The sequence below is a fragment of the Apodemus sylvaticus genome, chromosome 9 (assembly GCF_947179515.1).
Source record: "Apodemus sylvaticus chromosome 9, mApoSyl1.1, whole genome shotgun sequence".
NCBI lineage: Eukaryota > Metazoa > Chordata > Mammalia > Rodentia > Muridae > Apodemus > Apodemus sylvaticus.
In genome coordinates, this window is record NC_067480.1 from 43,637,779 (window position 1) to 43,663,961 (window position 26,183).

General features: G+C 38.3%; 1 protein-coding gene across 9 annotated transcripts in view; it reads left to right on the forward strand.

The window, feature by feature from the left end:
• The window catches only part of Ikzf2 (IKAROS family zinc finger 2), a 148,819-nt gene that overhangs the window by 115,494 nt on the left and 7,142 nt on the right, over nucleotides 1-26,183 (forward strand). For all 9 annotated transcript variants that reach the window (XM_052192547.1, XM_052192545.1, XM_052192544.1 and 6 more), the window contains 2 exons: nucleotides 18,808-18,945; nucleotides 25,292-25,435. In XM_052192547.1, coding sequence (XP_052048507.1) covers nucleotides 18,808-18,945; nucleotides 25,292-25,435 — 282 coding nt within the window. The remainder of the gene's footprint in view (nucleotides 1-18,807; nucleotides 18,946-25,291; nucleotides 25,436-26,183) is intronic.

Genomic DNA, 26,183 nt, shown 5'->3' on the forward strand with positions numbered 1-26,183 from the left:
TGCTAGATCTTAAAAAGCCAAGACTGTAAAGTACTTTTCATCATGAGAGTATATTGCAGGCCCCCTTTTTTTCCAGGATCCCCTTAAAACTGGCAGCCTAGCTTACTTGGGGCACATGTCAAACCACCATATTCATGTGTACCTTCTGCCACTTCCAGTATTGAAAAACCACCAAGGACTGTAAAACTGCAGGTAACAGAAATCCATCACAAGGCATAGAAGTTCTACTTCAGTCAGCCCAGACCACTGGGCTCATAATATTTCACCAGTGCAGAGTGTCCTTAGGCTCTAGAGGAGTGTATCTATGGTCCTCTAGTGCTTATCTTAGGACTGATTGTGGTTCTTCTCTTCTTCCTGGTCACCAAGTCCATAAGAGCACTAGTACCTCTAGGGTAGGTGGAGATGAAGATTTCTCTGGACTCTAATTATCATGAGAATTAACAAGGTAAGCTCATGAAAGTATGCTGTCCCTACAGTGAGAGGGCACACTTCTGAGTAGCATTGTTGATAAGAGCTGTTTTCCAAAGAAATTGAGTTGGCTCTACCCCTGAGGGCAGTGGCTATGGCCAAGACTTTAGTGTGAATGACATTGGATTTGGATGTTATGGTGTAATTAAGTCTACACTCAGTTCACAGACCTCCCCATCCCCACCCTGTGTTGGTTCACTCCACTACACAATTAAATAGGTATATGACTTGTTTTTCTACTCACACTATTTCCTTTTTCTGAACATTTCCCAGATGTCTGTATTCTCCCACAGATGCATGGCTTTTCCTGTCAGTTCCCCATGACGAAGAATTGTATTGCTCCTTTTATATAGCAGTGCAATTCCACAGACCTACAAATCAGACTTTGGGGGTGGCCTTCAGCCTTATTTGCTTTAGGTTTAGGGAGACCATGGTCCTTTAAAGCAGATAAACTCTCTCTGATTCCACCATTGGTATGATGAAGCACTGAAGGCTTTTCTTTTGGCTTTTCACTTTCCATGTCCCTTAGCGCCATTAAAACGCCCTTGTCACAAGGAAGCTTTCCTCTCTCTAGCCATTGCCATACATGTGACAGCATGCAGACACCATAGTTTCCCAGCCCTTATCCTAGCCACACTTCATTGCATGCCACCAGCATTAACAGAAGATCAGATTGCTATTTTAACGGACTGTAAAGCAGCAGGCCATTTCTCCACCCATAACTCTTGATCTGCTCTAGGGTCCCTAACCATACAACTATGCAGTGCTCTGTAGAGACCATTAAAGAGCACGTCTTTGCAAGAGAATGGTTAGATGTAAGGGAAACTAATATGGTTATTGCTACACTGAGGTATCGAGAAAACTGTTACAGGGTGCCATACCTGCACTAGCCTGAAGGACAAGGGACCTAGGAGTCAGGGCAAGCAAGGAGCAAGGCCTGATGCTGACCTGAAGTGGAGGGAAGCAGCCCCAGCCAACCTGTGACATAGCGCCTACTGTCTGCCTCCCCACCTTCCCATGTCATCGCGCCTCACTTTGACTAACTGGAACCAGAAGTGAGGGCAAGGAGGCCTTTTAAAAACATAGAGATGAGCTTTCTACAGAAACATCTCCAAGCAAAGAAGCCAAGGAAAGGGCTGTGGAAACCAAAGAGGTGAACTGACACTTAGGAACTAGTGCTTTCCGGTGACTCTCCATCTCATTTCTGTTTTGATGGCTATCCTTGATAGGAATAACTTTGACTGTCCTTCTTTCTGGGTAACAAGTGCCCATTGTTCTACCATATTTAATGATCACATTGGATATTAGTACCACGGATCTGCTTTCTGTGTTATGGATTTGAAACTTTTCAGTATTGATTTCAGTTAGCAGTTGGTAGCAATAGGCCCAGTACTGGTGAGCATTTTATATTCATGTCACAAATATTCTAGTTTAAGAAAGAAAACACATAAAATTTGACTGGAATACATAGAGTTATAAGTACTATATATACATGTATATGTAAAGTCTTGTATGATATCTATATAATCTACTTTTCAATGTGGTATTCACGTGTTTTAAAGGGCATAACATAGTCATGGGTTACGCATCAACTCAATAGTGAGGACTTAAAAGTAATACCTAGCATATATGGGTAATCATACCACAGCCCTGTACTAAGCACTCCATGAAGTATTTAATTAAAAGTCTTTGGTCTCACATCAGGAAGTGATGCTGATTCATATCAGCAAGACTAATAACGGGGACAATACTTTCAATGAAAAGGCTTTTGCATTAAAACATAAATATTTGTATGTACTTAACGTTGTATCTTTAGGTATAAAGCCCTTTTCTTTCAGAGTGAGGGTTAGGTTTAGTTTCTTTAAACTAAAGCGCACCCATAATGCCTCATTTATAATTATGTTTTTACAGACTTTTAAAGTGTTAAAAAATCTTTGTAAACCAACCAGACCTCTGTTCAATTTTTGATAACTTTTCAGTAACCCATATCTTTGTCCACCATTCAACTGGTTAACAATATTCTTATTTGGTCGTGTTTTGAATCATTCCAAAGTGGTGAAATTCACTCTAATAAAAATCTTTCTTTTTGTAATGATTGTAAATTGAATATATGAGGAATTATATGATCATAATTACAGGCATATAACTGACATGAATAGATTAGGCTATACTCATCCTTAACTCTTTGTGTGTGTGTGGGGGGCATGAGGGGCATGTGACCCTGATGGTACCTGTGACGTGGCAGGCATGTGCATGTCGGAAGGACCTCAGGGTCAGATCCTCACCTTAGACCTTGCTCAAGACAGGGTCTCTCTTCCACTACTCACAACTGCATGTCCCAGGCCAGCCAGCTGGCTCAGAAGTCGGCCTGCATCTCACTGATGGAGCACTGGGATTATAAACGTGCAGTGCTGTGCCAGTCTTTCTGGATTCTAGGGTGCCGGCTCTAATGTTTGCACAGCGAGCACTTTAGCCATTGAACCTTCTCCCAAGTGCCCATATTTAACTCTTAAACATTCGGGTTACTCATCACCGTATCAACAGAGAAACCAACAGGTGTTTAGCTAAGAGAACATCTTGCTGTTATTTCTATCATGCAGAGAAGGAGGCTGAGGCAGAGAGAATTCAAGCAAAGGCAGTTAGACTCCAAAGTGTGTGCCCTTTATTGCTGTGTGATGTAAGGAAGTGCCCAGTACAATGCTCTTAAGTTACTACCTGTGACAAAGGAAAGAAAGGGGGTGGCTCATGCATGTGCCCTGTAAGACAGTAAGTCGGGCATTTGGACTCAAGTATGCAGTTGCTGTAACTGAGCTATGTCAGATTGTTAGGTTCTGTCCTTCATCTTCTCAGTCTCCCTGGGCTGCTCTTTACAGTGATGATGAAGGTGAGGTGTTAATGTCCCAGCCTGTGACCTAGCCTAAAAGAGCACTCCCTGCTCTTCCAAAGTCAGGCTTTTAGCTTTTCCAGTTGATTTGAACTTTTAAAGTGGTCATGTAGGAAGTATTAAATATTGCCAGTCTTGTTTCTCTACCCCCCTGCTTCCCAGATCTAAGAGGGAAATTCCAATGCTGCAACTAGAGTGAAAGAAAGGGCTGGAGAGGTGGCTCAGTGGTTAAAAGCACATGTTGCTCTCCGGGAGGACACGAGTTTAAATCTGTAGTCCTAGTCCCAGAGAATCAACTCTATCTTGATGGCTTCTGAGGGCACTGCATGTGCACAGAGCACAGATGTACATGCAGGCAAAACACTTATACATGTAATTTCTTTTCAACAACAAAAAAAGAAAGATTAAAAAAGAAAAGGGAGCAAAGGAGAACTGCCACGTGTTATCCATTAACTGAAGATCAAGGACAAGTTTTCAGAGCATTGAGAACTTAGCTACACTTTGAAAAATATGTTCCAGATTTATATTATATAAAGTTGTAGAAGAATTGAAGATGCTGGCGCTGTCGTAAGCTCTTGCTCTCAAGAAATCTTGAGATTTACCATATAGTCGTCCTTATATAAATACCATAAAAGTATATATGTATGTATATGTATATATATTATGTATATATATATATAATTGTAGCATAATTTTTATTGGATTAGTATAAAGTCAGGTACCAGTACTCCTACTTCAAACACAATTTGTATTACGTTTGTGCTTAGATTTTCAATTTAACATATTATTGTAACTTTTCTTTGTAGATTCTAAACAGCCTATTGACTATTTATATAAAATATTTTGTTCTTTTATGAATTACAGCCAGTACTTTATGGAAATAATGTTGTAGTCAAATCCTTATTAAATAAAAATAACACACTTGTTATTTTTCAAAATATCATAAGAACTAGAATTGTATATGTATTTTTATAATTAATACTTCAATATTCTTGTATACATACACAAAGACACACAGATAATCTTAATTTAAAATTAAATAAATAAATAAAAGGAAAGTAAAATGTAAATGTTTTCAAATAAATGGTAAGCATATGCATATTAGTGGTTACAAAACATATTTTTTAAGTCATAAAGTAAAAAATAGTAAGAATTCCCTCACAGGGTCATTAGTATTGTATGCCATATGAAAAATTTAGTATTGGAGATGGAGAAATACACCAGTGGTTAATATCACTGGCTGTACATTAGAGGACCTAGGTTCAATTCCCAGTACCCACATGGTAGCTCTCAACTGTCTACAAGGCCAGTTGTAGGGGATCCAAAGCCCTAGTCTGTTTTTTGTGAGCACTGAGAGTGCACACTGTGCATAAAATAAGTGTAGGCAAAATACTCATTTATATAAAATAAATCTTAAAACTTAGCTTTTACTATAGAATGTTAATAGATTTGTTTTACTATGAGATTATTAAAACAATGGAATCACTTAAAAATATTTGAAAAGTAGACTGTTAATGCTCACAGAAATTTAGTTACTATCTAGTGAAATCTAAATATAAACCAAAATATTCCTTGATGTGCCATTAGGTCAGACACTGAGTTACGTTTCAAACATATATGTGAGTAAGAATTTAAACAGCAGATCAGCTAAGGCTTTATTCTAATTCAGGCTTTGACCCTCATTTTAATAATGAAATCCACTCACATCTGCAGCAACACTTTTCATTAAATTCTAAGTAAAATATTGACATTCACTTTAAAATTGTTTAGCATATCATTCTCTTTGTATATAGCTCTTAAAATAAATGTATCCATTGTAAAACTACTTTGCCATATATGTATGTATCCTCATTAGAACCTACCCTGACTTCAGCATTTGTTAAAGTCAATGTTAAAATCACTTGACTTGTGGCAAATAAGTCTGAATAAATACTGAATTTATTCTAAATACTCTAAAAATGTTGGAGGTTTTTTTTTTTTACAATGCTTTATGACCTCCCAATATTTGACATTTTTAGCTCAAGAAATTTGTTATTTATGTCTAATTGTTGGTTTAAAGCCATTTGTCCTATAAAAGGGAACCAGACCAGATGTGCCACACAAATGCCCATCTGTTAAAACATCATCCTCCCTATTGTACATCTGAGGATTTTTCAAAGAAGAACTGTCTTGATTACTCATGTCCTTGTTATTTTAAGGGCTATGTGATACACGCACACAAATCAGAACCATCAAATTCATATGTTTTTTTTTCAATGATTAAATCAATGATTTAAATAAAATGATTTAAAAATAACAAATAGTGCAATGATTGTTAAAACCTAATTTCCCAGGAAAAACTCTCATTTATACAAGTTGTATAATTACACCTTTATTATGCGAAATCCCTCTGGAATGCAATCTTATGTCTTATACTTTGAATATATTTGCACATTTTCCTCTATTGGGCTGGTAAATGAATCCACAGGAATTATAAAGGTATAGGCTTCTTGCCCTCGGAGAATTGGGTAAAATATTTGGCCTTTTTCGTTTACTTACAGTTCTCATACTTTCTGAAGGATTATCTGGCTTGGATGGAATGGCCAACCTTTGTCTGTATTGCTAAAGATCCAATGTCAATTGCTCCAGTTATAAATCTCATACGAAACAGTGTTCTGACTATATCAAATATAATTCATTCTGTTTCTCTTCTGTATGTGTGCATGCATGTATGTGTGTGCATGTGTGTATAAATGTAAGTGTGCACTGGGACCTGAGGTCCCTGCCTATGATAAACTGACTAGGCAGCTTGTCCAGGGCATCCACATGTCTCTACCATCACACCAATCACCAGCCCTGCGCTTACACACATGCACTGCCATTCCTGGCTACCTACATGGGTACTGGGGATCTGAGTTCAGATCCTATTGCTTCTGAGTACTTTGCCAAATGAGCCAGCATTTCAGCCCAAAATACTTCATTCTTTAAAGCACAGATCCATTGGTCAATACCATAGTCATACTAGATTAAATGATGCCAGCTAGCACAACTCCTATATATGGTGACAGTGTGTTTTAAAGGTGGTATAAATTGTCCTGAGGGTTTCCTATGAACAGCCTGTTTGAAACTGATCTTCAGCCAGCACCTGCACTATTTTCTAGGTCATCTCCCAAGTGTGAACTTTCCCCACCCCCGCCCCCTCCTTTCCTTTCTGGGGGTGGTTGATAGAACTGGATTACACTGATAATCACACAAACAGTATCAGTTGCACATATACTTTGCATAACCGTGGAGTGCGGAGTCCACCCATCCAGCCCTGATAATGACACCCCAGTGCCTCTGCCCTCTGCACAGAGGAGAGGAGATGTGATTCGGTTGCTTTTCCCTGACAGAAGGCTGTCACCAACAGATAAAAGCCACTTGGGGTTTTACCAGCTAGTAGGACAATCTGTCAAAGTTGACCAAGACCAACCAATCCCTCTTTTCCCACCTATGGTAATAGCCATTACCTATCTACTTCACCGCATACTACTTTATAAAACAAATCCTGACTTTATCAGCACATGAAACCCTGTCTTACAGGTAGAAGTGGTTGTGCTACTTTGAACCTTCCTGTACATTTCTCGAAGAAATAATATTCATGAGAAGTTTCGTTCGCGGTACATTTTCATCTTGTGGAGCTATTTTTTATTGGAAACAAATTTGTTGCCCCAACTTGGGCCTCTTTCCTCCCTTCCTTTCTCTGGTCTCCTGAGATCTAGAGAAACCAGAAGGACTCATGGACCACTTTGCCATTGTTCAGAGAACTCTGCAGACATTGATCCAGTTCCAGGGATTGCTAGCAGTTTTGAGCTTCTGTGGATGCTGCCACGGACACTCTTGACCCTAACTAGTTACACTTTCTCATTTTCCTGCAACACCGAGTCTTCATGGAGGATCCCAACAGAAGTAGAGAGGCTCCACACCAGTCTCAACTCTGAAACACCACAGTGGGGGATTATTTGGGACTATTGATTGATTGATTGATTGATTGATTGATTGATTTTTGTAGCTAACCTCCATTCTTGTTCCTCACTTGAAGATAGTAGTCAAACATATAGTCTTCATCAATAGCCATTTCTGACTTGGGAGAAAAATCAAACAAATAAACATACACCATAGAGTTCACTCTCACCATGTAAATGTTTAGAACATGACTAAAATTTCAATCACAGTATAAATCATCAGTCAGTGGTATCCCGGTAAAGTGCAATATAGTTTACCTAGGATTCATTTAGGGTTTGAATCTACTTTTATTGACTTATGTCATTTCTTCTTCACAGTGGACTAAAAAAGGAATTAGTTTTTTATCTTCCCGAAGTCGGTGATTTGTTTCGATTGAAGACCCCATTCAGAGTTGTTTTGGTTGTTTCCTAGTTTGTATGATTGCTCTGTTATTATTTTTGTGGTTTGGGTTTTGGTTTTGTTTGGTGGTGCTGGGGATCAGAGCTTAGAGTCTCATGCGTGCTGGGCACTTGGTCCACCTGTGCAGGATTCCCCAGCTCATCCACCACCTGCCCTCACAAGTGTAATTTCCCCTGCTGATTGAGTCTTTTGTAAGGCTTTTAGCAGAATTTTGAAGATGGTGTTATTAACATTAACACTGATGGAAATGTTGGAATGGTAAGAGTTAGCTTTTTTATGCAGGGACAATGTCTGCCTTGTTATCCGTCATATCCATCATGCATAAAAGATGTGCATAACACACAGTGATGTAGCGATGAAGGAAGCATAATTCTTAAACCTCATCATGTCCTACATAAGAAAAATAAAGTGAATCAATTAGAGCACCCTGGGGATGTTCATTATTAGACGTTTTCCCAAAACCTACGCACAGGCTATTTATTGGGAAAATTATTAATTGTCAAAATAGAAAAGTAGGTTTGCAGTAATTGGGGTAAACATTGGGTTACATAAATGTCCTTTCTTTGCCCCCTGTCTGGTTATAAGGACTATGAACATGCACACACACACATACGAATCACCCTAATTTAAATATACCTCTCATATACATACTTAAACATTTAACATTCTTCTCTGCAGCCCACAACCACACTAGTACACTTCCTGGAGAGAGGAAAGTTGTTTGTAATAAATTTTGACTGGCATCTAATTATACTGACATGATTTAATATAACAAGCATTCTCTGAGAAAAAAATAGCTCACTTTTCAGGTATAGACCTGTTTCCATTCTAATGCACTTAATCATTGTATTCAAAAATGTCTAAAGTCATCATACTTGTACAAATACAAAACTTTTTGGGTTTGGGGGAGGTGGGGAGATGGGAGCATTTCTAAAGCATTCTGTGTCAGGCAATATTTTAAAGATTGTATCAGATAAAATAAATTATAGAAGGGAAAGACGTCAAGTTTCTGACCACGTGAAAATAAAAATCTGAAATCTCAAAAAATGTTTGTTAGCTATTTATTACAAATGAGTTGACAAGTGACTAGCAGTTATATACACAGGCTGAGTAAGTTGATGAGAAAGTTATAGCACTGAGACATAATTAATAAGTAAGCAAAGCAAATCAATAATTTTTTAAAATAGCATACAAATGGCTACAATTATTTAGGTATTATTCACTTTCATGAATGCAAATTAAAAAGAAAAACAATTTCTATGGTCCAGCATAGAAGTTTCCAGGCTTTCTTGGTTCGCTTTGTGTCTTTATTGTCTTTGTAACTTTCAGGCTAATATAAGTATCCAGCAATTTACTACATGGTCAGACCATGTACAAGACCAAGGAACATGTACAATTTTTTGATAATATGTAAAATGAGAAGAGAGGCATTATTAAATAATCTCATTATTAAATAGCCCTGGTACATAGAAATATGGCTTTACACTTTCATGGGCACAACTCAGTTCTCAGACCTAGGACTTGGGGGGACCACAGCCATCCAATTCCTATTCCATAGTGATGTGTACACAGGACTCTCTTTATACATCACAAAAAAAAAAAACCTTGTTATTGAATGGACAGAGCGTGATAAACACGGGTAAAACTGAGCAAGTAGATTGCATTGTCTCTTGTGGAATGGAATATTATTGTGTCCCTCTGTAACGGAATATCTCATATGGACTTCCTGAGCAACTTCCTTTAGCACCTTAGTGGTAAATATATCGGTGTAGGAAAAGGCTTGTCTGATAGGCTACTAGGATGAGTATAAATCTTCAAAAGCCTCTGTTAGTTTATTATGTTGTGATAAAGGCTTGAAACCTTAAAACTGGGGAGTAGAGAAATAGATCCGTGTGTGAAGTGTTAGCTGCACAAGCAGGAGAATGTGAGTTCAGATGGTCCACTCCTCTATCTAGATTTTATATAGAGGCTGTGCTGCCTAGAACACCATCAATAAGAGCAAACAGAGATGGGCAGACCCCAGGGGCTGCCTGGCTCACTATAAAGGGTGAAAATAGAAAACCACTGGTTCACTGAGAGACTATGTCTTAAATGAAAGAATGAACGAATGAGTGAGTGAATGAGTGAATGAGGTAGAGAAAAGCCACGGAAAACACTGGGCATTGACCTTAGGTCTTCCACATGCACACACAAGACAAATACACCTGTGTGTGCGTGTGCATACATGCACACACACACACACAGACACACACACACACTTGCACACACAAATGCACACACACATGCACAATCACACAAACTTGAAATTGTTCCTGTGCAGAGTTCATACAATACAACAGACTACTAATTCAAACAAAGTATAACAATGTGTACCATGTTAGTAATAATCTTTCTTTGGGTTAATTTATAACTCTGCAAGTAATTATCAAGTTATCTTCCATTTTCATTCCAATTATCAAGAATACTTCTATTGCTAAAAGTTTTCATACGTGGATATATTTAGTTTTACTAAGAGAACATAAATATAATATCTAATTAATGCCCTCTCTCTCTGATTGTGTCCATCTTAAAATGGTATTTTCTGCATAATAGATGTGTGTTTCTACCTGTGTAGAAATACTTACATCAGTATAAAGAATAAGAAGTTACCAAAATATTAGTAGTTTGTAATGTGTTTTATGTATTCACTAGAAAAACTACTGAACTGAACTATTTCAAGAAAATATAAGTGAAGCCCACTTGGTTGGGCTATATTTGCCTTCATTGACACCCCATAAACTTACAGGCAGTATTCCTGATTCAAAGCCCCTTATGGGGATTTTTTTTGGCTTGTTCTTATTTTCAGATAGGGTTAAGGGAGTTCTGATACACAGGAACAGCTAATTATTTCTAATTCCTTATCAAGACAGACAGGGAAACTGCAGGCCAAACTGTAGGCCACACACTGCTGAACTGTAGGCCGGTTCATACCTTTGCTTTCTTTTGCCTTGTTTTCTAAACTTCCAATTTCCTATTTATTCCTTAGGTTAAGGATTTGCATTACAGCTCTAACAGGTTGTTTCAGTGAGTCTGTTGTAGGATTTTTTTTTTCTCCAAGGACTTTATGTTAGAGGAAAAAGCAGCACTAACTTTTGAAGAAGCTAACAATGCTGGCCATATTACCTTCTCTCAGAATCTTTGGTGTCGCAACTTATCTTCTTAGAATTATAACAATTATGAGAAACGTTGTGCCAGTTACCTGAACTGCATTGGTACTAAAACGTACAGAATGGGCCTGACTTCTTGGTATTGATTTGCATGTCTTCTCAGTATTCGTCAGTTAAAAAGTGCAACTTTTGCTTCCAACCATGGTGGATGTTGGCGCCATATACCTTCCCACCATAATCCTCTAGAATATCGCAAGGTCTATTAACCCAATTTTCCATAGGACAATAGGCAGTGTAGGACTTTGATGCCTGAGTGACAAAAAACAAAGATGTCAAGGACAATGAATTGTTCCAGCTGACGTTTTGGAGGCAGTTTCCACACATTCTCTCACCCAGAGAACCCAACCAGTTCCAGGAAGTTGAGCTGAACGCAAGAGGCAGAGGGCAGAGCATTGGAGGCTGAGAAGAAAGGGGGTCTGCATTGGCATGTGGTCCCCTTGACCTTTGGGCTAACTGGTGATCAGTTACTCTGAACTTCAGAAAATAACAAAGAAAGCAGAGGACAAATACTTTTGGAACTGACAGGAGGCTCAAAATGCTTAATTCCCACCCACCAAAACAGACCTGGCCATTTTCATATGCTCTGGACCTTCCACAGATCATAAAATTAAACTTCAAAAGGACCAAATTGATTCTAAACAGTGTAGTTAGGTATGGGAACATGTCAACATTTTAAGGAATGGCAATAAAATCTAGAACCACTAATATAAAACTCACAATATACAGCATCCTGTCATAAATCTATAGACATGAGAAGGAAAAATATGTCCATATTTAGAGTGACAATTTCATAAATCCAGATCTAGAAATGACTTAAGTGCTGGATTTAGCAGGGGAAGTTGATAAAATAGCTACAGTAGGTATACACTGTGTGTTTAGAGTAGGAGGAAGAATCAGGATGCTATTAGAAGAGATGGGAAAGAAATGCATGCCATTAAATGCCTGTATTACAGACAAAGCAAACGCTCAGCACCATCTCCTCTTTCTTCTTAAACAATATAGAAAGAACAAGTTAAAGCCGAGTGTATACTAAGGAAGGAAATAAGGGCAAGGACAAAAGTAAGCGAGTGTAAACCAGAAGGAAGGAGGGAAAGCTGATGCATGCAATGGCTGATTTTATAAAAGGAACCATTTCAAAAGGAGATCAATCCATGCTAAAGAGGGGATGTGCATCTGACTACACACGGACTGAAAGTTCGATTTCTGGCCAAGGTCTCAATGCACTAGAAGCAAATACAGAAGTAGTATAAAGAGTTTTATATCAGTACATTCAGTTGGGTGGCTACATTTCTGCTTTCAAGGAATTCATCAAACTTCACTCATAAAGAACCTGATACTTTAGCTAACCTTTATTTACTTGGGAAATTGAAACAGGAATTTAAAGCCTTCCTAAACCAAAAACTCCCCATAATGTCATTGGGAAGTTCTCAATTATTTGAAGTAAAGCAGTATACTAGGGAAAGCATCTGAGAAATCAACTCTTCCAAAGAGGAAGGAGGGTAACATTTGTTATTGAATTATGGGTTCAGTTGGTGCAAAAGCAATTCAGGGGAGTTCAGTCTGCTAGCCGGTCACAGCCGTGACAAGCTGAAGAGTATATAGCAGCAAGTCTATGGACTATAGGTGCACAATTCTTTAATAGAAATTCAACACAAAATTATTGAAGAAAACTTCAAAATTTTCTGGTTAGAACATTTTCAAAATTTCACCTTTCAAAATTTTCAAAATTTCAAAAATTCATTAAACTATAACCATCACAATCTACAGTAGTTCTTGTGAGCTTGGTTCTAGAAATTTAAGAAAAAGATAACATATCAGTCAAATAGGATTTAGTGCAAGAGTTTTTAAGTTGGTTTTGCACTGGCTAGTAATCCATTTATAGAATTCTTCCAGTTATCTTATAAATAAAGACCATAGTAAATCTTGGTTTTCTGATTTATGGACAAAGATAGAATGGAATACAGTCTACAAATATACTACAGTAAGTGGGCAATTGAATGTCTTCATTGGAATGGAAATAATTTTCTATCAGTGACATCAATAAAACTAAGTATCTCTTTTCAAAATGGGTAATATATATATATATATATATATATATATATATATATGTAATGTATATATACATAATATATATGTGTAATGTATATATACGCACACACACATATATATATATATATATTGCTCCTTCAAAAAGAGTTACAACTCTTTGTTAAGAGTCACAGACTAATAACAACATGTATATATCTATATATTTACATTATATGGTATGATCATATGTGCAAACTTTTCAATAAATATTATGTATGATGCACATACATTTTTAGGGTGAAATGGTATGCCTCAAACTCTAAATTAAAGACATACAATTCATATTTCAAAAAACACCCCAAATTGATATTAAAGAGCTTTGCAGTAAGCACGCTACATATAAAATCACATTTATATCAAGTATTTAAAAGAAACTAAAGATTATTACTTCAGTGGAACAAAGTCTTTGAAAATGTAAGGTGAAATTATTTCCAACCAGGAAATACTATACTGAAGAAAGGGAGAGAAATTCATTAGATTTAGAAAATCAGGGAGGCCAGTCAGAGAAACATTGACTGATGCCAAGACTACAAGTAATCAATAATCTAAGAACTCCATGGGTTCTGGTGACTTTGGAATATGCCTGACTGTGAGACAGCAAGAGGGGAGGATGCATGGCATAGACTTGAGAATGGTTGGAGATCAAAATGTTCAGAATTGTTATTATTAGGTGTGGGAAGTCTGGTGAGGAGAGAGAAGGAATACTGGGCACAAGACCACAATGCAGTTTAAAAATACAGTTGTTAACTAGGAAACATTAAAAGTTGGACAAGAATTGAAATGGAATTGGGTTCAGCCATATAATATGCTTTGATTAATATCTCCATTAATAATGGACATTTCTATTTTTATATTATTAACTTGAAATTTTCTTGTAATTTGAAATCAAAGGAGGCTTAAGAGGATGTTTATAGGGAGGTTGAATACTTACCAAAAGCTAATGTATCATCTCTCACGCTGATAAAGACAAACATATACATTGTTTAAAATAGAATATAATCACTTTCTAGTTGGAATCACTTCTGTTGGAGAACTGCTTTGGGAATTATGATCAGATTGTGAGGGCCAGACAGGAAGGGCATAATGTATTTCACTAACAGCTCTTAGTTTTATTTGTTTGTTTTTCTTTACATGTGTTTTTTTTTCTTTACATGTATAACTTGTAAAATCAAGAGAAACATACTGGAGAGATGACTCAGTGGTTAGGAGCATTTGCTGTTCTTCCAGAGGACCCAAGTTTGGTTCTCAGCACCCAAATGAAGTCTCACAACCACCACCTGTACTAAACGGTCCTACTTCAGACATACCTTCCCATTCTGTCTTATACTAAAGATTCCGTGTCTTATACTAAAGATTCCATATATTATACTAGCACTCTGTTCTTTTACCCTGAAAAACTGACCACAACCTGTTGTATTCTGTTAGTCTGGGTTCTTACCAAATTGTAATATTAACATGAGATCCAGGAGAATTTGTTCTGCACTTTACAAGTCAGTTTCAGCACTGAATTTTACTACTTTTGATAACGACTGCTCCTTTTGATAAATATGTATTCAATAAATGAGAGCTGTGAAAGAAGGGGTACAATATTTCCAGAGTGACTACTCTTGAAATAGAATAGTATGCACTCACTGCTAAGTGGATATTAGCCCAGAAGCTCAGAATACCTAAGATACAATTCACAGACCAAATGAAACTCAAGAAGGAAGACCAAAGTATGGATACTCTGGTTCTTCTTAGGTGGAGGCACAAAATACCCATGGGAGGAGATAAAGACACAAAATGTGGAGCAGAGACTGAAGGAAAGACCATCCAGAGACAGCCCCACCTGGAAATCCATCCCATATACATCCAAATCCAGACACTGTTATGAATGCCAACAAGCGCTTGCTTACAGGAGCCTGATATAACTGTCTCCTGAGAGGCTCTGCCAGGACCTGACAAAATACAGAAGTGGGTGCTCTCAGCCAACCATTGGACTGAGCACAAGGTTCCAAATGGAGGAGCTAGAAAAAGGACCAAAGGAGCTGAAGGAGCTTGCAGCTCCATAGCAGAAACAACAATATGAACCAACCAGTACTCCCAGAGCTCCCAGGAACTAAACAGCCATCCAACAAGTACACATGGAGGGACTCATGGCCCCAGCTGCATATGTAGCAGAGGATGACCTTGTTGGACATCAAAGGGAAGAGAGGCCTTTGGTCTTCGGAAGGCTCAATGCCCCAGTATAGGGGAATGACAGGACAAGGAAGCCGAAATGGGTGGGTCGGTGAGCAGGGGGAAAGGGATAGGGTGTTTTCAGAGGGGAAACCAGGAAATGGGATAATGTTTGAAATACAAATAAAGGAAATATCTAATTTTAAAAAAAGAATAGTATAATATGACGTTTCAGAATCCAGTATGTCACCCAATATTTGTTTAATTGGTATAAAATGGAGATAAAGATGTAATGAAATTGAGGAGGTTATACTTCTGAAACCAATTTTAAAAGTTAATTTTGACATCCCTATTGATGTTACTGACAATAGGATTCGATGAAGAAGAAGGACCAGTATTTTGTAAAATGGGAGAAGAATTAATACATGTGAGATAGAGTTCAAAGAAGAGAGAGAAGCTAGGAAATAAGTTGATGTCAGCAAAAAGTTGTGACAGTTAATGTCAATTGTCCTTTTGACAATTGTCCTCTTGACAAAGTGGGGAGAGAATTCATCTTGGAGTCATCTACAGCAGGTCAGCCTCTGAGCCTGTCTTCAGGTCATGCTAAAATGCTGCAGCATCACTCCCTGGGTTTGGGTCCTTGAAAGCATCAAAAGGAGAAAGAATGGTGAACACCGGTGATCATTGCTCTCTGCTTCCTGGTCGCAGGGCCATGTGACCTTCCGTTGCTTTAACTTCCCTACCGGGCTGGACCTTGAGCTGAAATAAACTTTCTTTTCCATTGAGTTGCTTCTGTCCAGACGTTTCATCACAGCAACAGGAAAAGAAACTCAGACAAAAGTATACTCATCTTTCATTATTCTTTTAACTGTATAGAGTAAATTGGGACATTACAGAGGTTAGAAACGGTTTCACCTGAAGAACTTCAGATGGCTGAGAAGCATCTTAAAATATGTTCAAAATCATTAGTCATTAGGGAAATGCAAATCAAAACAGCCCTGAAATTTCACCTCACACTAGTCAGAATGGCTAAGATCAAAAACTCAGGAGAAAACAGATGCTGGCGAGGATGTGGAGAAAGAGGAACACTCCTCCACTGCTGGTGGGGTTGTAAGATGGTACAACCACTCTGGAAATCAGTCTGGCAGTTTCTCAGAAAACTGGGCATGTCACTTCCAGAGGATGCTGCTATACCTCTCCTGGGCATATACCCAGAGGATTCCCCAGCATGTAATAAGGATACATGCTCCACTATGTTCATAGCAGCCCTATTTATAATATCCAGAAGCTGGAAAGAACCCAGGTGTCCCTCAGTGGAGGAATGGATACAAAAAATGTGGTATATATACACAATGGAGTACTATTCAGCCATTAGAAACAATGAATTCTATGAAATTCTTAGACAAATGGATGGATCTGGAGAACATTATACTAAGTGAGGTAACCCAGTCTGAAAAGATCAGTCGTGGTAAGCACTCAATGATCAGCGGATATTAGCCTAGAAATTTGGAATACCCAAGACATAATCCACATGTCAAATGATGCCCAAGAACGGAGGAGTGGCCCCTGGTTCTGGAAAGGCTCAGTGCAGCAGTGTAGGGCAAAACCAGAACAGGGAAGTGGGAAGGGTTGGATGGGGGAACAGGGGGGAGGGAAAAGGGCTTATGGGACTTTCGGGGAGTGGGGAACCAGGAAAGGGAAATAAATTTGAAATGTAAATAAAAATATATCGAATTAAAAAAAGAAACATAGCATAGAGCCATATTTCAGTTAGGTTGGCATTATATAAAGGATGTTTAGAATAACGTGGAGGAAGCATGTTGAAAAACACATAGGATATCATAGGATCCAGCATACCAAAACTACAAGCAGGGATGACAGGAGGTGACTGAACTGTTTCACAGTGGACTATACTTGCAGTGTCAAGTGTGTGATGCGTATTAATTGGTTAGACCTTCAGTATAATGTCATCCGTTTCTATGGTAATTGAAAATGAGAATATTGTTAGGCAGTGCCACATCTCGCAATATGCTTACATGTAGATACATACTGCTTAAACTACTTTTGTCTAAAAATAGTTTCTTATCTGTTAATACTCTCACAGAAGACTATGCCCTACACCTATATTAACAGCTACTTCCCAGAAATAGAACCATGAGTACCTAGTTTTCAAAAGTAGAAATTTTTCTTCAGTCTTTTTAAACCTTGCCTTAGATTGCTTTTGTCCAAAAAGCTTTATTAAATTTACATTTTCTAATGATTTAATGAGTATGTGCAGTGAATAAAAGGCTTGACTTTGTTGTTTTTTCCTAATCAGCAGTGCATAGGTCAGGCACCTGTGAGCACTTCTGCTTGATACAGTACTAAACAGTTTCTCTCATGACCAGTGTCATCACCTGGGTGTGTAAGGCCACCGCCTTGTGAAGTGTAAGGTGTGAGAGAGTGAGGATCTTCCTATGAGAAATGAGTCTTCTGTTTGTTCTCCAGGCAAAACTAAGTGATTCCTCAGGGAGTCAAAGGAGGTGAACTGGCCTGATTCGAACTGTCCTTCAGTGCTGAGGGCTCTGGCACCAGCCACTTACTGGTGTCTGTGAATCAGGATCCTTGTCAAACCAAGAACCAAAGTTCTCATGACAGCCATATGGATGATCCTGTCTTAAAACATCTCTCAGCCCACAAGGATACTTTTCTTTCTTTTCTATAAGTTTTTCCAAGTTGTTTCCCAAAAATATCACAGAATGTATTTTAATGGCTGTATTGGAATAATGGCTTCCTGATTATTAGGAAAAAGGAAAAACTCTCTTCCATAATATGAGATGTTTTGGAATACACCATTATCTTGCTAGCTAAATATGTCAGTGCTTCAGTGGTTCTTGTTAATAATCCAACTTGGAGGACCTTGGAGGGTGACCCTTGATATCACAAAGGCAGGATCTGCACAGAGAGTCAAATACAATTGTTGCAAAGTTTTGCTGTGTGAACAATTACTATCCAGTGCAAAGAAAACAGCAACTCTCTCGCTACTTAACCTATATTTTCAGTGCTTAGATTCTTTTTAATTTTCTCGGTACCCACGAATAATCTCTTTTGTCCCTTTAAACAGTGACATTTCAAGCTGTTGCATTTTTAGTGTTTCTTCAGAAAAATTCTCAGCTCTTACTAAAACTCTTGTATGCATGAGCTCACACACACACACACACACACACACTCACACACACACACACACACACACACACACACACACACACACGCATGCACACACATCTTGCCATGTATGCAGGATAGCCCTGCTGTGCCTATTTAATGAGTGAAACCTGGCATAGTTGTATAAAGGTCAATGCGTTAAGAATCACATAATGTAAAAATTGATCACCAGCCACCGTGCATGAGAATAAAGAGAACACAGTCAGACCATGAGTTGATTCAGTATTTCCCCTACTCTTGGAGGTGTGATCATCCTACCTTTTCATTTTGCTAGACAATTTATGGTTTTTGCCTAAATTGGAGTGTGGAGGTGGAAGAGACTGTCTGAAGAGCATATAAATGTTTCTTCCAGACTCCCAGAAGCTAGCGGTTCATTTGCTGAGGAGCAGTGCACACTAACCTTGACTCTCTCCACAGTGGGTAAACCTCACAAGTGTAACTACTGTGGCCGAAGCTACAAGCAGCGCAGTTCACTGGAGGAACACAAGGAACGCTGTCACAACTATCTCCAGAATGTCAGCATGGAGGCTGCCGGGCAGGTCATGAGTCACCATGGTGGGTAAAAAACGCATTTGTGGCCTTTGTTCCCTCCTCTTCTGCTTTCTATAGTCCTTCTCGTGGGTTAGACCGTTCCATCTCCCTTTCTACATGAAGACAAAACCTGACTCTGTTTCCCACAGTTTTCAACCGCATTTACTGTGTATGGGATTATCTCCCTCAGCAGTTGACAAGGAGCTGTTTTGGAACACACTGCGAACAAGATGATTGAGTTTCCGTGGCACTCCCAAATCAGTTCTGATAGCATGTGTTTGAATTAACACAGTACTGACAGCCAGCATTAAAGCCGTATTAAAATGCCACGGGAAAGTACTGCTTAGTTGCCTCCTGAATTTCTCCGTGGAATTAGTTCAGTGTGAGTCTGAGTTCCCTGAGTGAGCACAGAGGGTATTAACATTTTAGCTTCTCCCAGAGCTGTACCATCAGTGCTTCAACTTGAAATTTTACCCCGTAATTTATTTGGGAAATTATTAATTTTACTGTAGACATATATATAAGAAACAACTTAGATCAAAATTTGACCCCCCCACCAGCTCCTCCCTAAAACATATTCTGTCAGAGAAACATCTTGATCCTAACAATATATTCCAGCAGTGTGGAAGGTGGTCCTGATGGTGCGGCAGCTCTGACAAAGTTAATTCAGCTAATCGGTCCTACAAAAGAGACGAGTGAATTCAAGCTCTTCAAATTCTTACCATCCTTCTTGTCTCACTACTTATACCAATTGATTTGATACAAATAAAAACAAAAACCCCGCCTTAATTGGTACTTTTTGTTTTTTTGTTTTTATTTAAAAAAGATTACCCAATAGTAAATGGTAATAGTAAATGTTATAATATGCCTCAGTCACTTTAAACATATAAATATTCATTGACTTTAATATAGATAAGCCAGGGATCATTTGTGGAAATTTTTAGTTTGTTTTAAATGTATATTAAAAGTTTATATATATATATATGGCATATATATGGCATATTTCTACACATACATATACATTATACATATTTTTATATAATGTATTCAGTGTAAGTGTGCTTATAATGCAGTTAGTGACTTTGTGATTTCAATTTGATATTTTAAATAAATAGTCTGATTCCTTACATAAGGAATAGATTCTGTCAGATAATCTAATCTAGTTCTATTCATTGTTGTGACTCAATCATGCATGTTTATATTATCATCACTGGTAACTAAGACCTATCCATGTTGAACTCTGCGGATTTGACATTGTGAGTTCTCATTAACTGTATGAATGTGTACGGCATAGGGCCCATATGTTATACAACTGTGGGTCTTAGGGTTTTGTAAATCTGGACTGACTGTGTGGTGTTTAAATATGTTGGTCATAGATATACTGTGAGAAGTAAATGTAATAGGTTATATAAGAAATGTGTCCTAAGCAGCTGTTTTTGCTATTTGATTTTAGGACCTTAATACTAAGAACGAGTGAGTAGGCGCCCTTTAAGGTTATCACTGTTTAACACTGGACATTGTCTCTGCCTACTCAGAACGTGGTTTTGTTTTAAATCAGTGGTTCCCGTCCTTTCTAATGCCATGACCCTTTAACACTGTTATGTGTGTTGTGGTGATCTCAACCATAATTTTTTTTGCTGCTACTTCATTACTAGTAATTTTGCTACTGTTATGAATCATAAGTATTTTGGGGGATAAAAGATTGCCAAAGGGATTGAGATCCACAGGTTAAGAACCACTGTTTTAAATTGTTGGTTTTAGGGCCAATGGGAGGCAGAGAACTAAAGGAGCCTTGACAGCATGCCAAAGCTCCCCAGAGATGCTTCAGAGTATCCTTACTAGTTTTTCCATAGTTTTCCAATGTTTCCCTATTGCAATTCTGGCCTTCAATTCGAGGACATGTACAATTTCTACTAATTTATTTCTGTATTTGTTTATCTATAGAACTGTTGACTATATGTATATCCAAATAAAAGCCAGAGTTTCTCATAACTTCATATTGATGTAAAGAGGATATAAATACATAATTTTAACATTATCTATTGGCACATGGACCTACCGTGTTATTAGTGTTATATATTTTATAGAGAGAAAGATGTATCTTCTAAATGACTGGGGCTTTGGTCCTGTCCTTGTTTCCCAGATTGTGTAACTGTTCTCAAATATAGTCTCTTCACAAAGTTGTGATGAACCTAGAGCACAGTGGGAGGAGCTGGAAAGAGACAAGCCAGGGAGGAATGACAATGGTGCTAGGTTTTGTATTTTAGACTTTAACATCTATTCTTAATTATTAGATAGTGTGTCAACCATACTCACACCCAACTATATTTCAACCACAGTGTTAACACCACTTCGTGCTGCTCTTTTCTGGATTCATAGTAATATTTTGTTATTCCTCCTCTGCACATATTTAGTAGGGAACCGTATTGAGTGTAGGGGTAGTCGTTGGGAGATGCCCTAGAGGGGAACAGCATTCGTGGAATGCAGCTACAGAGGTTAATTTCTCATCTGCAGTGCTTGTCCTGAACCTCAGAGATCCATATTGATTCCCTCCCTCTGCCCCTGTCCTCTTAGCATGTCTGCTCCTCATTCTCTGTTAGTAGTATGAGTGACGGCTTTTATCACTGCGGCTGCCATCACCTCCATATCTGACAGTTTCTTTCCCTAGCCTCTCCTTTTCAAAGCTTGTTTGTCCCCACATTGGCTCTTCCCGGGAGAAGGAAAAAGAGGCAGGTATTCTCCACGTCATCCAGAAAAGACTATCAAAGACTTGCTATGGAACATTCTGGGAATAGAAAGACAAAAGATTATACCTTATATTACCTATATTATATTAGTGAGCAATCCATGTTAGAAATAACGACATGATCAGAAGCAAACACTGTAGTGGCGGTGCTTGTGACGTTCTCCAGGAGAACACACTTAGTCACGGGGAAGTTGAAGAAAGCTTCAATCGTGCAAAGCGTCAGACCTGAGGATGAGAGGTGAGAGGAAGTCGGTATCTCCAATGGCTAACAGGCTGTATATTCCATGCAGAAAAGAGGTGCAGGGGTGTGGAAGATCATTAGCAGACAGTTCAGGTTAAGCAAAGGAGTGATAGACAGAGGGTTGCAACCAGGAGGCAAAAGCACTGTGTGGTGACCCAGCCAGTGACTATCATGGTTTAACCGATAAGGAGTCGCTGGGTGATAAAATTAAGTGTCACCAATGTAGAGTAAGGTTAGATTTCTTCCCAGGGCAGGAGATAGTATGGGCAGAGACTGGCCACATACTGTGCCAAGGAGAGGATGAAAAGGCCTTGCCAGGCCCAGGTAGTAGGACGCCTTCAGGAAGGAAAGTGGACTCTGTTCTTAGGATTTGAAATTTGATAGTATTTTTGGTTAAAAGAAGCAGTCTTGGGAATGCTTTCATGGATCTGCCTTAATAGCTTGTTTATTCGTGTGGTATACGATATGAAAACAGAAATACATTCTTATCCTCGGTATTCAAATGGAATCAAAGCCCAATCTGAGTTATGGAGTTTGCTCAAACAAGTGAACCTATTATGAGACTTACATACACCTTGGGTCTAGATAAATGTCTTATCATGTGATTGATACAATTGAAACATGAAATATCTAGAAAATGAGTTTTGCATTGTAAACAGTAGAGATCCCATAACATTATGTTACATTGCACTTCCATTTATAAAAGGGAAATCTCAGATTATATGATTTAGAAAAAAGTGTCAGGTCTTTTCCCCATGAACTACAAGGCTGTCAAGCTGTCTTATAAGGTATCAGAATTCAAAATATATTTACAAAAATGTATAAAAAGGCCAAGACATTCCCTAAATCCAGACCTCCCAGTATTAGCATTCTATAATGGCTAGTGATGCACAGAAAAAAAATTACTGCAGATCTCTGAATCTTTGATTCCCTGCCTATAAAATGAAGAACACCTGTTTCCTGAGGCGTCTGGAAAGTATTACATAGACTGTTAAATGTAAAGCCTTGAAAAAGTATTTACTATCAAGTTTCTGTCCGTTGTTATTATTGCCAGGGCGGCAGAAAGTTTGTCTTTTGGTATTAGGAGCTGTTGTGATGTAGAACATAGACCAAACTCTGTCATAATCACTTTCAGTTCACATGAGCTTCATTGAACTTGAGACAAGCCATTTGAGTTAAGGTGGATGTGGTAGGGGACAGTCCCCACCCAGGTTTCATTCTGACTGTTAGGTGTATGTCGATATGAAAATCCAGTGCAATACCTAAAGCAAAACTGCCACACTTCAGGACGACTCATTTCAGAACCGATTAGCATATTCACTTCTGGGGCAAACCCCATCCGCTAGTCTTGCTGCCCTTTCGGCAAATTTTTACAATTTTTTTTTTTTTTGCCTGCCAATACTTTTCATCTCAGTTCTAGGCCTCTGATACATTTGTTCTTTGGTTCACAGGTTCATTTTGAACTTTTATAGGTTGTTTTTGCCCTTTTTTGGAACAGACTCTTAGTATGTAGCCCAGGCTAACCTATAACCTATGACAATTCTTCTGCCTCAGATTCCCAAATACTGCAGGTATAGGCATGAGATGTCCAACGTGTAGTTATTTTAATAAGCGTTTGTGGATTTACTACTGAAGACACACATGACAATGTTGGTCATCATCTGCATCCCGCTGCCAGTACGCTGGCCATATCAATGCCACCATTTCATCCTCCTGCCTCATGGCCTCCTTAGATGAGTTCTGTGGTTATGTTGACATTGTTTTTTAATATTTTGCTTCAAAATTATTTTGATTTTCTTCTACGTTATTTTACAGTAGTTAAAAGATCATATATAATGTCTTACATAATGCTTTGGGAGGAATTTTCCCCTCAATAATATCATAAATAGAATCAGTGTAAAAATGACCATATTACTAGATCTCACCTTAATTTTTTTTCTAAACTGACAACCAACTGTTAAAGAAGTTCTTATTGTTCAAAGTCAGAGGGTACCTTATTAAATATAGGTTAAACATTAACTTTTTTATGGTCAAGCCACTAGGTTACCCAAACATTTATTGTTGATTTATTTATCTTTTTAAAAATGGCTGAATAAAGGAACATTTCTGATTTTTTTTTATTTCAGCAACAGTAACATGTATTGCTGTGCATGGTATTCAATGCAGTGGTACGCAATGTATTAGTACGCAATAGGTCATGTGAACAAGAGATTCATTTCACTTTCATCTTTGCTTTAATTCTTGTAATGTTTACCACCACCACCATCTTATAGGCTAGAATGCTTTGGGTTTTGCACATAGGTCAGTCTTCAACGAACAAAAGAATCTAGGAGAATCACTTTACAGTGTGTGCTGAATAAGGAAAGAGCCCCTAAGAGATGGGCCCTTTTGGTCTTTCCTAGGAGCCCCAACTTAAACGCCTCATCTGCTCTGTGTGAGATGTTGCCCTGTCCTTAGTTAAATATCCTGGATCAGGATTCTTACTCAAAAGCATCTTTTATGAGTCACTTGTCCATCTGAGCACTGTCAATGCTGAAGCCAACAACAGTGGAGACAGCTGTGATGAGTGGGCCATCAAATGAATGCAGGCAATAGTTCAGAAACCAAAGGGCCAGTTTGAGCATGGATTGCTTTATCCTTCTGTTCTTAGAAAAAAATTACAACTTTAGAGCATCTACAGCTTACTATGCACAGACAAGTGCAGAACCAGACCTCACAATTCAAGGCTCCTGGGCAGGTAGTTATGCTGTCTTTAGGGCTAGGACCTCATCACAGAAAGCCAGCTGCAGGAGAACTCGTAGGGGAAGAGTCATCAAATATCCTGCTGCTGTTAAGCCTTTCTCCAAATCAAGGAGGCACGTGTAAGTTACTTTAGAAAAATAAAGTCAGTGGTCTTGGTACTAGTGCAGTCTAAAGTATTACAATTTTAATCTATACTAAACATACTTTAGAGAAATAAAATGAGAAGTCAGCTGAACATGTTCATCACCAGTAGTGGCAACACTTGATATCACTGAGCTGAGAGAGATTCATAAAAATAAATTATATGTGTGTGCTTGTGTGTACATGTCTCTGTGTGTGTCAGTGTGTTGTATGTGTGTGTTTATGTGCATGTCTCTGTGTGTGTATGTGTGCACGTGTGCATATATGTATGTATCTGTGTGTGGGAGTGTGTGTCTGTGTCAGTGTGGTATGTGTGTGCTCACACGCACGCCATGTCTATGTAATATTAAAGAATATTCTTTAGTACTGTGTTTTTTCCCTCTTTCCATTTGAATAGACAAATTTATTTTGGGTAACAAGTATCAGAATAGCATACTTATGTCTGTAATCACAAATGTTGAAGACATCACCACATTGCCTTTTTATATGGTTTCCTGTAGTACCGCCTATGGAAGATTGTAAGGAACAGGAGCCTATCATGGACAACAATATTTCTCTGGTGCCTTTTGAGAGACCTGCTGTCATAGAGAAGCTCACGGCAAATATGGGAAAGCGCAAAAGCTCCACTCCACAGAAGTTTGTGGGTAAGCAGAACAGACAAATGAGTTGATCCTGTGATGGTAAAAGACAAGATTCCATGTGTTAGACATATATATGCCTGGTGTGCTGTGTATGAAAAAAATATCTGTCTTTTCTCCATCATTCTCAACCTTCTGTGTACATCACATACACACACACACACACAAACACACACACACAGCCTGTATAGGAAAGTATTAGAAGAAGACTGTTAGATAGTAAATACTATCAACATGGTGTGCAGACAGGAATATAAAGGAGATCATATGTGACAGCTAGCATGTTCTTTTAACTCAGCTTTTTTGACAGTGTTATTTCTAATATTAAGTCTCTGAGCATTTAATCTAGAATTCATTTTCATTGTTCCCAAATTTTGCCTTCAAAAAATAAAGTACCAGTATCCATCGGAAATATTTTGATATAGGTCTGTATTTTATGGTTTCGTCCTAGTTTCTCACCCAGCTCATGAGTTTTGAGATGAAAAGGTGAAATATGTTTTTAGACTTTCTCCCTTTCCAAGCCCTATGGTGGCCTCTGGCATGCGCAGTGTTGGCATCATTCTGTATATGGGCTGCATGCTGAGGCCAGAGGAGCTTAGATTTTTTTAAATAATGTATGAGTGATAGAGGCTCAGTGGAATTGTCAGAGAAGCATTATCCCTTGTATATGGGATATAGCTTTCCTTGTAGTGATATGGTTAAAAGGAAGGTAAAAGTATTAAAACAGATTCTCACATCCTAACACCCGAGAACA